The sequence below is a fragment of the Protomyctophum bolini genome (genome assembly GCF_963924005.1).
Source record: "Protomyctophum bolini genome assembly, chromosome: 16".
Taxonomy (NCBI): domain Eukaryota; kingdom Metazoa; phylum Chordata; class Actinopteri; order Myctophiformes; family Myctophidae; genus Protomyctophum; species Protomyctophum bolini.
Window position 1 is genome coordinate 38,998,763 of NC_137877.1, and position 16,084 is coordinate 39,014,846.

Below are 16,084 nucleotides of genomic sequence, written 5' to 3' on the forward strand. Positions count from 1 at the left end.
ACTGTATGGCCGAGCCCTCCCACCCTGGCCACAGGCCTCCTCACCCTGCTCCAACTCTGGGAGAAGACTGAGACTGAACAGACAAAGTTTTTTTCCCCTCAGCTGCCAGGCTGCTCAATGACTCTGGCTTCCCTTCCACCCCCGCCTCCTATAGTGACACCGGCAACATTGTTTCTTCCAGCGGTGAAATATCCCTTCAAGGATTGTAGCTTTAACTACAGATCATGTTTTGAAAGTTAATATCCAGAAGAACGCCTCGAGAGCACACTGGGAGAATGTGCCTAGAATGTGAAGGTACTGTTGGTGAAGTAAGGCAGCACTCTACCCACAGTATGTGTTTTATAGGGACAATGACAGACAACAACAATCCATTGATCCCACACTATATCCTATACAAATGTTTTTATTGCATGAATTACACAACACAGGATTGGGAGGTGAACATAATTATATATATATATATTTTTTTTTTACAAAATATCTGATCTGTTAATCAACATTATGCTTCAGGTTAAAAACCAAAGAACATTCTCACATAATGCTCTAACTGTACTCAAGGTTGCTGTAAAAAAATTGCTAATACTGTGAGTGTATGTCATCGAGCATAATTTTCGTATTCTTTTTTTTTTTACAATTTACATTTAAAAAAACAGGTTGAGGTCAGCGTAGTGTAATTGTTATAATTTGTATAAAGAAAACGATTTCAGTTATCGAGATATCTCGATTTTTCAACAACAAAACACCTTCTTGTATGTCTGTATGTCTTCAGGAAACATACAGTAGCAGTAATTGTGCTGGAGGTTCAAGATGGCCGCCTTCTTCTACTGTACTTGGCACATGCAGGAATTACAGGCCCTAGTATCTTCCAAATCTAAATGAAACGTAGGCCACTGTCACAAGTAAGGCAGTCCTGGACTCCTTATAAGGCACTTAACACAACTGCTCTCTGGGAAACCTGACCCTTCCCATTTAGGCCTGACATTAGATTCTACAAAATGTCTTCTAAATACTAACAGTTTTCTAAAAAAAGTATGTTTCTATGTCAGTGGTGCTCAACTTTTTTCATGTCAAGGACCCCCAGAATTATCTGTATTTGGCCGCCGACCCCCATCTGAAAATACGTTGTTCCAGGAACCCCCCCAGAAGCAAAGATTTTAGTTAAAAACGTTTCGCTCTGAAAGAATATATATTCAAATCTTTGCGCCACATTTTCTGAAATAAATAGCAGATCTACAAGCTCGTGGCACGGCACTCGGTGCCGCGCTATGAGCTTGTAGATCTGCTCTTTTTCAATAGCTAAAGTATAACATAATGCTTAGAACACCAAAAGGGGTTCCCGTTCAGGATGGGCTAAAATGAGGCTTTTTGCATTAAACCGAAGGGGAATTAAAGCAACTCACAGAGGGTACAATCAAGTATGTCAGTGGAATAGCAAGTACAAGCTACATGGAAGCATATAGGGTGCAATTCTTTGGGATCCACATTAGAAACAAATAATAATCTCACCGTCAGAAGTACAGGTCAGGCAAGATATTTTCCTGACAGAGAGCCTGTAAAAGTGTGTAAGGATTTTTTTCCTAGCTTGTGCACGTGTATTTTCAGGTTTGTATCTATCTACAAGCACACACATGCGCACACGCGCACACACACACACACACACACACACACACACACACACACACACACACACACACACGCACACACACACGCACGCACGCACGCACACACACGCACACACGCACACACCCATGCCACCATAACAATGGAATTTCAGTGCTGTTTTGCAAAGAGACACTGGTTAGGTTTTCTACTTAAACATATTGCTTCAATGTTTATGGGCATGTACAGGCCTATCTCACATCCACTCAAGTTCCACATATTCTCAGAAGTCTTATAAATAAAATAAAAAAGAATTGACATTTATAACAAAGACATTAATGCAAATAATTACCTGAAAGGTATAATGGTGGAGTATGTTAGATAGTAACAAATGCAATACAGTATATTTACAACGGGGGCCATTGTTACATCTGTGTGCTATGGCAACACATTGTGATTCACCAATACAAACATTTGTAACCAGTGGGAAAAAACGCACATCCTACATTAGTATGTGTTAACAATAAAGACAAAAAAATAAAGTGAAAAAAAACCAATTATAATAATCTATTAATACTCTTTGATGACGGGACGTCACCAACTGATGATGGGGAAATAAAAAAACAGACATACTGAAGTGGAATAAAGGCAGATAAGATTCAATATGCTTGATAAGACTCAACAGCAACCGGACTTAAAACAACCCCTTTCAAAATGGACGACGTGCCAGTTTACTTTTGGGGTAGGGGGGGGTCGGTATGTACTCAGTGCAGTGGTAAACTGGGCGCCATTCGTTCTTTTTAGAGACACTCTTTGATGGTGGTTTTAGTTAAGTGTTCGTTCGTCGTAGTCGTGGCTTTGGTCTCGTGACGCGAGTGCTCTCTGGTTCTGTGATCTTTGAAGGATCTTTGGAGTTTGTTTTGCAAACAACGTCTCTGTGTCTCTCCACTCACACATGCAGGGAAATAGCACCATCCTTTGTGTGTAAAAAAAAAACAAAATAAAAAAACAAACCAGGAAGTAAAAAGCCAGGTGGGAGATGCTCAGGTTGGGAGGGGCCAGTTGGTCAGACGCAAAGGGAGGGAGTGTGGTCCACTGGGTCTAGAGAGGGTGGTCCAGGGTTTAGGGTCTTTATGTCCTCTTCATGCATACTTGACAGCGGCTTATGTGCGTTCGCAAACTTCCCGCCTTTAATGTGGTCGGGACAGGCTTCCTGGAAATGAAGATGAAGAAAAGTGAATCAGACCTCGCTGCCTCACTGACCTCTATTTAGTAATCCTGCAAGAAACTTGATTCGAAACAGAATGAAAAACAGGATGTGAATAACTGTTTTCTGTGTGCGTGTGTGTGTATGTGTGTGTGTGTATGTGTTAGGGCATTAAGCATCTAGTCAACTATTCAACTTGTCAACTAAATCCACTAGTCGACCTTGTTGGTATTAGTTGACTAGTTGATAAAAAGAAAAATCCCGAATTTGTAGGCCTCAAGATCAGGCAGATTATAGTTATAGTTAGTCACCAATGTACACAGTTTTCAAATGTACTAATATTTATTTCCAAAAATATTTTTTTTTTTTTCTTTTTACATAATAGATAGTTAAACAACTAGTCAACTAGTAAACTACTAGGCAACTACCGTAGTCAACTAGTAAAAATGACTAGAAGTGAATGCCCTAGTCAAGTGTGTGTGTGTGTGTGTGTGTGTGTGTGTGTGTGTGTGTGTGTGTGTGCGGCTATCTTACGTAAACATCTCCTCGTCCTCGAGGGTGGCCAACCAGAAGCTGTAGGAGTTGGCATAATAGTTACAGGTGCCGCGACCGTGGCACTCGATGAAGGGAGCACTGCGGAACTCCTCGAGACAGGAACCAGGGGACGCCAAGGCCTGCCCGGAGCCCTCAGCACCGGCACTGGTATGCTACATACACACACACACGCACACGCACACACACACACACACACACACACACACACACACACACGCACACACGCACCCTCACTGTTATTATGTGTCATTAACAGAGTTGGGTGTAACGAGTAACGGAAAATATCGTTACTGTAACGACACTATTTTGGTCGGTAGCGAGTAATATAACGACACTACTCCTCCAAAATTGATAATCACACTACAGTTACTGGTCGCTTTAGCGCTGCCGTTACTCGCTACTTGCGTCATGTGGCTGCTTTCAGCAGTGCTGCTTTAGAGAATAATGCACACAACGGAGATGAGTTGAACATGAACACTAATGGTGCGCTGGCAACGCAGTACGCAGTACGGACTAGAACATGTCAAACCGGTGTCAGATCATCAGCAGCACAGCATTTTTCGTTACTGTCGTGGACTCGTAGGGTGGCCAGACGTCCGGTTAGACCCACCTTTCCTCCTCCCAACTCAACCTCTGGCCGGACACATCATTGTCCGTTTTTTTGTGATATAGCCTACAGTGCTTGTGTCATAACTGTCATTTAAGTCGTCTCTGTATTAAAATCTCCGTAGCACTTTTCCGCTGCACAGAAAGCTCCCAGTCTCCCCACTGTGTCAGAGACAGAGCAGGCGTTGGGGTGTTGCCATGTCCGCTTATTACAAGCGACTTTGGGCTTGTTTTATGATAGCCCAGTCAGGCTTCTTTTGGGCTGTTTTCATAGACATGGCTGCTTGTTTCTCTTCTAAAACCTGGCAACACTGCCAATGGGAGGGTCTGTTTGTTTGTTGTAGAACGTGTGCTCTCACAATCACTAGTTAGTTAATGTAGAGATAAATAAACCAAATATGCCGAAATGAAAAACTACATTTAATGAGCAATGGAGCAGGGGACTCCACATCATAAAGAAAGGGATCCTAAAGCACTTTGAACATAATTATAGTCTACTGATTTATCTCAGTCTCATTATTTTATTTGAATATATATTGTTGAGAAAGTTAATATTTGCCTAGAACCACGTGGTACAGTGGTTTTCAACCATTTTCATATCAAGGTCCAGTATGTATTCTGCATTTTAGCCATGGACCACCATTTGATGAGATTTGGCCTCACAGACCCCAAACTAAATATTATATTGTTGTGTGGCAGTTCAGTGCAAATTATTTGACAATGCATCTCAGGCGATTTTATGGAGTAACGCAAAAGTAATGTAACGAGTAATGTAACTAGTTACTTTCTCCAGGGAGTAATAAAGTAATGTAAGGCATTACTTTTTTCAAAAGTAATATGTAATATGTAGTGCCTTACTTTTATGAGTAACGGACCCCAACTCTGGTCATTAATCACAAACACGATAGTAAAACCATTCCGTTTTTCTCGCTTGTACTGGTTTCTCACATCACCTGTAGGGCTATACTGTAAACTCACTATTGCATACTGTTTTTGACCATACTTTGTTTGTTTTCCTTTTCTTGCCTTGTATCGCCGTTTGCGACAGTACTTTCTTTTCCTTATACTCTTTACCTCTTCACCTGTAACTCTGTAACTCTGTAACTGCTGGTGCTGCCTCATGGGGCGACTGATTTCCCGACCCTGGGGTCAATAAATCTATATATCTTCTCTAGGTGCTCAAAGCCGTCCCGTTTTGAAACACCAACGTTCTGATGATATAGCATGATTCATACTAGACACAAAAGGAGGGCCCGGATTGGTTCAGATGCACTTTTCTTCCTCACCATGACAAAGGAGTAGCCAATCCACAGAGAGTCCCAGCCGCGGGGGCACGACGGAATCATGATGGTCTGACTGTGAACCGCGATCACCATGGCTGGCGCTTCACACACGGAACACCTGAATAACGTTGAGTGTATGAAAACAAGGTTAAATATGCATGGGAATGGCAAACAGGTTCACATATCGGTATAGTATATGATTACTCACAACCAGTGGTTTGGAAAGTTTTCCATTCTGACCCGAGATCAGATTCTATAAAAATGTCTTCTACATTCTGACAGTTTTCTGAAAAAGCCATGTTTCTATGTCAGTCGTTTTTTTCAAAAATAGCAGACCTACAAGCTTGTAGCGTGCCACTCGGTGGCGCGCTATGAGCTTGTAGATCTGCTATTTTTCAATAGCTAAATTATGACATAATGCTAACACCAAAAAGGGGTTACAATTTTGAGGTATTTGCAATTTCCAATACTTTTACTTCTACTACCACTACATCTCAGAGGCACATGTTTTACTTTTACTCCACTACAATTATTTGAAAACTTTAGTTACTAGTTACTTTTGAGATTTTAATTTTGATTAGAAAACAATACATTAACCACTTCAAACCAGGCTATACATTTCGGGGCCATTTGAAAATAGCCGATCTACAAGCTCACGATGCGTCGCAAACGCTTGTAGATCTGCTATTTTCAATAGGTTTCGTACACATTTTGAACTTGTGAAATGGCTACATTCTGCACAATGAGTACTTTTACTTTCAGTACTTTAAGTACATTTTGATGCAGATACTTTTGTACTTGTACTCAAGTACATTTTCAATTCCGTACTTGTACTTGTAACAAAGTAGTTCTCTAAATTGCAGTATTGGTACTGGTGTTAGCATTACGTTATGCTTTAGCTATTGAAAAATAGCAGATCTACAAGCTCATAGCACGCCACTCGGTGGCGCGCTATGAGCTTGTATATCTGCTATTTTTGTAGGTTGTAGGTCTGCTATTTTTGAAAAATCGAAGAGCGACTGACATAGAAGACATTTCTAGAATCTGATCTCAGGTCAGAATGAAAACTGTCAGGATGTAGAAGACATTTTTTAGAATCTGATCTCAGGTCAGTACTTTTTCCCACCACTGCTCACAGCTGGTCTTTTCTCCAAAACAAAAGCCGACTTGCCTGCTGATGAAGGGCCTGATGCTCTGGCCGGTGATGGGCTCCATGCTCATGGGCATGGGCTCGGGAGAGGACAGCCAGTAGGAGTAGTCGTTACGGGAGGCGAAGTTGCAGACGTTGTCCACGTTGCAGAACAGGAAGGGCATGGGGCTGAACTTCCGCAAGCAGCTCCCGGCCGTACCTATAATATACGCCGCAGGTGACACAAACAACACGGTTACAGTTTTCGTCGACGGAAAATGTTCGTTGACTACGTTTTTTCACTGACGAAAACTAAATGGATACTAAATGAAAACTGAGCTACGATGACAAAAAACAAGACTAAAATGTTAGGAAGGGACTAGTGGAAAAGAGATCCAGTATAAGTGATTTTACACTTGGTTGGCATGCTGAAAATGTGAAACCAGCCATTATTACGACAGCATCAAGGCCCGCCAAAACACATTTTAGTCGACTAAATCAACGGTAGACTAAAATCTCATGACATTTAGTCGACTAAAACCAGACTAAACACTAAAACATTCCGGGTGACTAGAATGTGACTAAAACTAAATGAAAACTATTCAAGAGACTATATTATGACTAAAACTAAAATAAAAATGTGCTGCCAAAAACAACACTGCTTAGTTAACGGGGGAAAACCCACTCCTTTTCAACATTGAACTATGTCATTAATGTACCTTGTTGAGTTGTTGTGTAGAAGTAATTAAAAAAAAACCCCAAGTTCTAGACCTCCAGTTCCAGACTTTTTATTACGTCTACACAACAACTCTAAGGTATATTAATGACATAGTTCAATGTTGAAAATGAGTGGTGTTCCCCATTAACGTGTCCATTTCCTGCTAGCTTTAAAGGGACACTTCACCCTTTTTGCAAAAAAATATATGTTAATGATGTTTAGAAGCTTTAGAACACTTTCCTGGGGGTATTTATGTGTGTAATATGTGGTTTTAGATATTTTAGATTGTAGCAGTGAGCCTGTTGTCTCTGATGTCATGGACACTGGGCTCACTACCTTCCTGGACTACAATTCCCATAATTATTTGGTGCACTGCTCCTCCTTGTGGATAGGGGGGAGAGCTGTCTTACTGAGACAACATGTAGTCCAGGAAGGAAGTGAGCCCAGTGTCCATGACATCAGAGACAACAGGCTCACTGCTAAAATATCTAAAACCACATATTACACACATAAAGACCCCCAGGAAAGTGTTCTAAAGCTTCTAAACGTCATTAACATATATTTTTTTGCAAAAAGGGTGAAGTGTCCCTTTAATAATATAACTTGTTCTCTCTTTCTGTATGTCTCTCTGTCTCTCTCTCTCTCTCTCTCTCTCTTACCCAGGTCTTGTCCGTGCGAGCGCTCGTTGCCTTGCACGTAGAGCAGCGAGTAGCCGTCGTAGATGAGCGTGGTGCCGTCAGGACACTGCGGAATGTCCACGTTCTGGCTGTGTCTGGTCACCAGGAAGCCGTGGTCCATGGAGGACGGGCCGGGGGAACCCACCTGACCCGGAACGCCGTCTGGCCCGGGGGGGCCGGGGTACCCTCTGGGTCCTAAAGAGAGACAAGACAAGGTCGGAGGAGGAGGACCAGTGAGGATGTCGTCGACTGAAACTATACGACGAAATATGTTCGTCGACTACCGTTTTTTAACTGACTGAAAACTGAATGTAAACTAAATGAAAACTAAGCTACGATGACTAAAACGAGGACTAAATATATATTGGCAATTTCGTCAACAAATAAAAACTAGACTAAAATGTTAGGAAGGGACTATAGTGGACAAGAGATCCAGCATAAGTAAAAAGACACAAGTCTTTCGGTGCACTTGGGTTGCATGCTGAAAATAGCCGATCTTTTTCCTGTGTAAGATCAGCCATAACAACGGCATCAAGGCACGCCAAAAATGCATGTTAAGTCGACTAGATCAACTAACTTAGAATAACACTAAAACATTACAGGTGACTAAAATGTGACAAAAACTAAAAAACTATGACTGAAACTAAAATCTAAATTTGCTGTCCAAGTCAACACTGGTCGGGACGTGGACAACAGGACAAGGTCAACACAGAGACAGTGTTTACCGGAGACAGACAGACAGTGCACACAGTATATATTATTATGGACTCCATGGGGCTCTTACCTGTCGGCCCAGTCAAGCCAGGCTCTCCTTTGGCTCCAAACTGCCCGTTGTACCCAGGGTGCCCCTCGTCACCCTTTGGCCCCGTGCCGCCTGTCACACCTGGAAAATGGGGGCAGCACAAGATAGAAGCGGAAGGGGAAATGTTAAGATAACATAGGACTATACTGTAGTGTCCTACAGCACACAATATATGAAGGCAATGGACTGATTACATGTTATCTCAGCCTCACACTCGGGATAACTGACTGAGATTTTAACACCATTCAGGACGGCGAGAGGAACGGACCCCTTTTTGGTGTTTTAAGCAGATCTACAAGCTCGTAGTACGGCACAGAGTGCCGCGCTACGAGCTTGTAGATCTGCTATTTTTTTAATATATCAGAGTGAACGTTTTTAACTCAAATCTTTGCTTCTTGGAGGTCCCTGGAACAACATAATTTAATATGGGGGTCGGCGGCCAATTACATACATTTCTTGGGGTCCTTGACATGAAATAGTTTGACAATCATTGATATAGAAACATGGGTTTTTATCAGAAAACTGTCGAGATTTAGAAGACATTTTTTTGTAGAATGTGGTCTCAGTCCTAAATGGGTGAAGCATAAAGTCTTACCTTGTTGCCCTTTCAGGCCGGGGAAACCAGACGGTCCCTGGGGTCCTGGCAAGCCCTGTGGCCCTGGGAAGCCAATGTCTCCTTTGATGAATGTATTGTGGCCAGGGGGCCCAGGGGCTCCTTGATTACCTGGAGGAAAAAACAAATAGTGTAAAATGAGAACCTCTGCAACAGCAGAACATATAAACAGATAACATTTGGTTTGCTTGCATTGACACAGACCGACTGACTGTCTCTCCTAGTCTTACCCTGTTCTCCTGGGAATCCTCTGTCTCCCAGCTCTCCTTTGAATCCAAACGTCCCGATTACACCCTTCGGACCTAGAGTATAGTTGAAAAAATCAGAGTTACACCCTTTAGAATTTGTTAAGTGAATCAGACAACGTCCCTCATACAACCTCCTTTAGAAGTAAATGGATACATATAATGCTGTCTCACACGCAGAAGAAGAAGTACATATACTTCAAGTTAAGTGCATTATGTGTACTTTCAGCACCATGGACAGCTCAACATTGATATGATTCAAACAATGCCCTTAATTAATAACGCGTGCGTGCCTTCTCCTCCTACAGTGTGTATATGACCTGATGTCAACAACGACCACTCATACACTGGCCACCCTACTAGACTCATGTGCTCTCTTTGGAGTTTTCTTTTTGCATTCCTCAAAATATTCGCATCATTTTACCGCCAACATTGCCATCTGGTGTCTGAAAAGTGTACTCCAGCAGCGCCAAGCCATGCATTTAATGCCGCGAGAGTGAGACCCCTTAGTTTGAAAGCCGTTTCACTCGGAAACCGAAAGCATTATTATTAAAAAAAAATATCGCACCGTACAGGACACAGTTGTGAACCGTAATCAATTGATATTAAAAAAGGTGCCAAAAGGCTTATCTTCCACACACACAAACACAGAGTATAGTTTACTACAGGTCACTCACCTGGGAAGCCGGGGACACCTTGCAATCCCATCTCGCCTTTAAGTCCATCTACACCTGGAAGGCCAGCTTGTCCCTACACACACACACGCGCACGCACACACACACACACACACACACACACACACACACACACAGTTACTTACAACAGGGTCTAAAAGAGACCAATAATACTTGAACAAAGGTCAGGTATATAAGAAGTGAAATAACGGCTAAAAGTCATGGAGGAGTGACTCACAGGTAGCCCAGAGATTCCGTAGTCCCCCTTGTGCCCCGTCTCCCCCTGGACGCCAGGGGAACCCTGGGTTCCTTTGTCTCCCTTCGAGCCCTCTCGGCCGGGCACGCCGGACGGCCCCGGGCCTCCAGGTGATCCTGATTCTCCGGTAGGACCCGCTTCCCCTTGGTCTCCTTTGGCGCCCTCCGTGGAGTCTCCGGGGAGACCGTTCTCTCCCGTCTCACCCTGGGGACCCTCGGTGCCCGCGAAGCCCTTGTCACCCTTGACCCCGGGGATCCCCGAGTGGCCGGGGGTGCCGGGGAAACCGGGGCTGCCTTTGTCACCTGTGGCGGGGCAGCGAGGCAGAAGAGGAGCGATTATTATGCGCCTTATGTTATGTTAGGCTCTGAATGAATGAGGACCGAAAGGAACAGTTGAATCTTAAGGCAGTGACACTGATTCCCGAACCTGTGGGACATATTATTGCTTATGGCAGCTTTAAAGTCCAAATACAGTTATTATCATCATTCCCACACTTAGAGAGGCATGGATGAGAGCGTTCTTACCTCTGCTGCCAGATTGTCCAGGGGTGCCAGGGGAACCCTTGCCCGCTAAGCCTGCAGAGATGGACAGTGGGACACAAACGCTTGAAAAGGAACAAAATGTTGAACTTACAATGATAGTATTTGGTCATTTTAAAGGTTTCAGATTGAGATCTGCTAAAGATGGGAGTGCCGTGATTTTTGTTTTGCATGTGTCTATGGAGATAGTCTAATAGACCCCCAGGTGTGGTCATAGTATTCAAATTATGTCTTCCCTGTGGATTTTTGGTTTCTTCCTGAAAGCTGAAAGCTCAATGGAAATCCACCACATTAGTGACATCATAACCCTAACGCCTCCCCCATTACCAAACAGCTGTGGGGGTTCAGTTCAGGTGGGGGTGGTGCTACGGTGAAAACCAGGTATACTTAATGAACTTAATGAATGGGTATGTGACCACATACAAAGAAAAACACCATTTAAACACTTTCTGTACACTTTGTTTTGACGAAAATAAATTTAAAAAAATCACGTTTTAGGGGGGGGGGAATAAAATCACGGCACTCCATCTTTGACAGTAATGTTCTGTTGTTCTATGGTCATCATTAGTACAGCTGTGTCCTCTTGTACTGACCAGCGTCTCCCCTCTCTCCCGACGACCCAGGTATGCCGTCCACTCCGGCCTCTCCTTTCTCTCCGTGTGGACCAGTGGCACCCTGCCGGCCTGGTTCGCCTATAAACGGATAAACATGTTTCTCACAATGAGAGTCGCCTACTGGTACCTTTGGATATAGGCATCAAAAAGCCTCTCAACCGGCCCCTATAGTAGGCCATGCTCAGGGGGTCATCATTGTCGCCATGTTGGCTCGTGGTGGACATTTTTGCCACGAAACATACAAAATGAGTAGACAATAATATTGCCAGAAACACATGAATAGGAGATAGCCCTGAATGACCACAACAGGTCTGTAACTCTGAGAGTGTTCAAATGGAACCAAATGGAAACCCGTCCATTTCGAACACTCTCAAAGTTAAGGGGGTCTTGACAAATATATATATTTTTTTAGAACCACTAGTACTAATTCGGAAATAGTCCCTCATTGTACCTGGTTTTGATCCCCATCTCTATACTAGCTAGTGGGGCTAAAAGGTGAACAAATGAATCCAATATGTATCTACAACATCATGTGTGTCTGTCTTCTCGTTTTAACAAGATAAAAAGATGTGTGTCGCTTACCTGGCCGACCGGGGCGACCGGGCTCTCCAGATGATCCAGGCAGCCCAGAAATACCCTTGTCTCCTGGTCTACCGGGCTGACCTGCACACACACACACACACACACACACACACACACACACACACACACACACACACATGTTAGAGAGTACAAGTGAGCCTACTGTATATAAAGTAACACAATGGTTGGCCCACACACACACCGTTGCACAACGAAGCATATATATACGATACATGATGATGATGCGTTCTGACCTGGATATCCGATGTTTCCCAGGTCTCCCTTTGTCCCTGGCGTTCCTGGCATGCCCGGCACCCCCATGCCACCCTTGTGACCCTTCTCCCCTGGGTTCCCCGGGAAGCCCTGGTTGCCCGACTGACCCTGTGGGTCGTTAAGAAACAGGAGACGGAGAGAGAGAGAGAGAGACAGAGAGAGACAGAGAGAGACAGAGAGAGAGAGAGAGAGAGAGAGAGAGACAAACAGAACGGAGAACAGTTGAAAAAGGGTTACAGAAAGATAAGGGGCGGCGGTGGCTCAGGGGTAGAGTGGCCAGCAGGATGGTAACCGCAAGGTTGCCAGTTCGAACCCTGTGGGCTCCCCCACCAAGAGTTAGCGTCGAAGTGTCCTTGCCTTGCATGGTTTCCGTCACCATCGGTGTATGAATGTGTGTGTGAATGTAATGTAATCTACCGGTATGTAAAGCGCCTTGGATAATAATGTATGTTTTCTAATCAAAATTAAAATCTCCAAAGTAACTAAAGTTTCCAAGTAATTGTAGTGGAGTAAAAGGTAAAAGTATTGGAAATTGGAAATACCCAAGCAAAGTAGGCTACAAATATCTCAAAGTACTGTACTTAAGTACAGTACTTAAGTAAATGTACTTAGTTACTGTCCACCACTGGATGCTGATTGGTTTACCTTCTCCCCGGGTGGTCCTGCGAAGCCTATGCCCGGTTCACCGTCCAATCCCTTGTCTCCCTTATCTCCGTCTACGCCTCGGAACCCAGTATGACCAGAATTTCCAATCCCACCTTTAGTACCCTTTGGGCCGTTCGGGCCTACACGCATGCACACACACACACACACACACACACACACACACACACGCGCGCGCGCATAGACACACAAGAGACGCTGGTTAGATCATGTGTAAAATGATTTTTAAACAACTTTTAAATGACCAACGATATATTTTTTTCTCGCTGGGTGCCTTGCCATCTTGGAGCATGGGGGGGGGGTTTGAATCATATACCTGGTATTCCCATCTCTCCAACGTCGCCCTTATAACCTGGGTTTCCAAGGCTGCCAGGCTCTCCAGGAAGTCCTAGATCTCCTTTGTCACCTGAAACAAAGTCAAACATTCCCAGATATAAAGAAATGAGAGTGAATGATGATGAAAATGTACTGTTATTATAAGCGCTCTGTCTACATACAGTACATACGGTACATGGTATGTGCGTATGTACAGTATATATGTATCTGGACACACTCATTACACACTGTTGGTTACTGTTGGGGTATATAAGCTCACCTGGCTGGCCAGGTAGACCAGGCTCTCCATCCACCCCTGGCAGCCCAGAGTCTCCACGCACTCCTTGGAAGCCCTTCTCTCCAGAGGGGCCAGAGTTACCTGATGACAAAACATCATTTTTTATATTTAGTTTAATATATTTATTATATTTTTTTTTTTAAAGAAAAAGAGAAACCTCACTGGCTTTACAACTTAAGCCAGTTAATTTACAGAAAGATTAAAGTACCACATAATAAATCCCGGGTGCAAAATGTAACCCCAATCCTGCATCCGCCCTTTTAAGCCTCAGTTAACCGCTTTAGACGTCAATTCTCCATTCATTGTCAATATGTATTTAATGTTTGTGTAAGACGAAAATCTACATTAATAGCTGAATGTAGGTTAGAGCCCCTAAAAATAAATCATCATATAAAGGAAGTAAAAAGGGAAAAACATGTACAGTAGGGGGAAATTATGACATGCCTTAGAATCGGAACACTATGGTTCATGTCCCAGTAATCTCTCAAGAGCGCCACTGCCTCTAAAGCATGAAATGTTGTTAGTAGGAATAAACACAGAAGTGTCACGACCCGTGACCTGTTCCGTCACCCTGCTGTGTTTTCATTTCATATGTTCCTATAGTTTTAGTCAGTGTTTTACGGCTCTGCTCTTGGTTTACTTTATTATTCGTTTATTATTTGAACTGAGCTGCCTCTCATCTTGCACTTGGGTCCTACGGTGTCTCGACTCGAAGCGTGACACAGAAGCAGCCGGGAGGAAAGAAAGGGGAAGAGCCAAACCAAAATCCATTTCCCAGATTGATGCCCCATGGCTTCCTGAAGTAAACTTAACATCACTGGTTCCAGGTTTGACGTCACATAATGAAACAACAAGCTATATTGTTGCATGTTGTCCCGGGGACAAGTATGTAAATAATGTCATTGGCCCGGACATTAACCCTAACCCAAAGGACACATGGTGTGAGAGGTATGGTGTAGCACATGCTCAGATGCCCTCTGAACATAGACGCCTCTGAACATAGACATTCCGTGCATACGCAATGGTATGGCATGGTATGGCATGTCCTACACTCTTACACCATGTGTCCTTTGGGAAACCGGGCCATTATTTATACTAGCGCCTGAATAAAAAGGCTTAAACTCATGTAAAATAATGTATTGTAATAAGCACGTGTTGTTTTTTTAATTTATTACTGTACCTCTGTTTCCGAGGTCTCCTTTCTCCCCCTTCATGTGCTCCATATCGACGTCACTCATGTTCCCAGCAGGGCCCTGCAGACCCGGCTCTCCCCTCTCTCCCTTGGGTCCGAGGTCACCGAACCCTCCTCTTGGTCCAGTAAGACCAGGCTCACCTGTTCAAAGGAAGGAGAAGGGGAAGAGAGGAAGAGTTGCTATATCAATCTTCTATGACTGCCAAACAAGGACAGAGCACAGCTAGTTATCATGTGATTATTAATTAGAGTGTGTGTGTGTGTGTGTGTGTGTGTGTGTGTGTGTGTGTGTGTGTGTGTGCGTGTGCGTGTGCGTGTGTGTGTGTGTGCGCGTGCGTGTGTGTGTGTGTGTGTGTACAGTAAAATCCTTCTCTCTCTCACCTCTACCACCAGGACTTCCAGGTACTCCAGAAAATCCAGGCGATCCAGGGAATCCCGGTGTTCCGATGACTCCCATCTCTCCCTTAGGACCTATAGGAAAGACAAAGACACACACACACACACACACACACACACACACACACACACACACAGAGCGAACGTTTTTTAACTCAAATCTTTGCTGTTGAGGGGTTCCTGGAATAACATATTTTCATTACATATCATTTTTGGGGTCCTTGACATGAAATATTGAGCACCACTGATACAGAAACATGAGGTATTTCAAAAACCTGCCAGGATTTATAGAAGACATTGTTTAGATTTTGACGTCAGGGCCTAAATGGGTTAATTAATATATATATATATAAATAAAACATTTTGTCTTTTGGGTCGGGAGTTCCTATAAAGTGTTTTGGTAAAGCCCTGTGTCTGCAGTGTGACGGTCAGTCTCACCGATGACTCCAGTCAGCCCGTCCCTCCCTGTCGGGCCCGATCGACCCGGGAAGCCTTTAGTTCCCTTCAGTCCTGGGAAGCCACCCGCTCCTTTATCTCCCTGAGGTCCAGGCATGTCCAGACCAGTAGGACCCGGGAAGCCCTTGTCCCCCTTTGCGCCAGATGGACCTGCAGATGTGTGCATTTATACAGACACAGTTCAATTCAATTCAATTCAATTCAATTCAATTATATTATATTATATTATATTAAAGTGTCAAATCACAACAAGTTGTGATTTGACACAAACCAACAAAGATCCACCCAGAGCAAGCAATATTGCGAGAATGGTAACGATGGATTTTCTGGAAAAACAAACTCCTCTTGTTTGATATAATTGTTGTGGTCAAATCAGACATTTTCTTAAAGGG

The 16,084-nt window shown here is 43.6% G+C and overlaps 1 protein-coding gene across 3 annotated transcripts in view; it reads right to left on the reverse strand.

Moving 5' to 3' along the window:
- Positions 1 to 380: 380 nt before the first annotated feature.
- The window catches only part of col4a1 (collagen, type IV, alpha 1), a 64,395-nt gene continuing 48,691 nt past the window's right edge, over positions 381 to 16,084 (reverse strand). For 2 of the 3 annotated variants that reach the window (XM_080785560.1, XM_080785561.1), the window contains exons 32-51: positions 15,675 to 15,842; positions 15,222 to 15,311; positions 14,829 to 14,981; positions 13,631 to 13,729; positions 13,352 to 13,441; positions 13,018 to 13,157; positions 12,354 to 12,480; positions 12,100 to 12,180; positions 11,497 to 11,595; positions 10,889 to 10,939; positions 10,347 to 10,666; positions 10,112 to 10,184; positions 9,420 to 9,491; positions 9,172 to 9,300; positions 8,559 to 8,657; positions 7,757 to 7,969; positions 6,422 to 6,599; positions 5,254 to 5,368; positions 3,341 to 3,513; positions 381 to 2,812 (exon numbers count right to left, since the gene is read on the reverse strand). In XM_080785560.1, coding sequence (XP_080641686.1) covers positions 2,731 to 2,812; positions 3,341 to 3,513; positions 5,254 to 5,368; positions 6,422 to 6,599; positions 7,757 to 7,969; positions 8,559 to 8,657; positions 9,172 to 9,300; positions 9,420 to 9,491; positions 10,112 to 10,184; positions 10,347 to 10,666; positions 10,889 to 10,939; positions 11,497 to 11,595; positions 12,100 to 12,180; positions 12,354 to 12,480; positions 13,018 to 13,157; positions 13,352 to 13,441; positions 13,631 to 13,729; positions 14,829 to 14,981; positions 15,222 to 15,311; positions 15,675 to 15,842 — 2,552 coding nt within the window. In that variant the 3' untranslated portion in view covers positions 381 to 2,730. The remainder of the gene's footprint in view (positions 2,813 to 3,340; positions 3,514 to 5,253; positions 5,369 to 6,421; positions 6,600 to 7,756; positions 7,970 to 8,558; positions 8,658 to 9,171; positions 9,301 to 9,419; positions 9,492 to 10,111; positions 10,185 to 10,346; positions 10,667 to 10,888; positions 10,940 to 11,496; positions 11,596 to 12,099; positions 12,181 to 12,353; positions 12,481 to 13,017; positions 13,158 to 13,351; positions 13,442 to 13,630; positions 13,730 to 14,828; positions 14,982 to 15,221; positions 15,312 to 15,674; positions 15,843 to 16,084) is intronic. The other variant, XR_013965508.1, reaches the window with a different exon arrangement.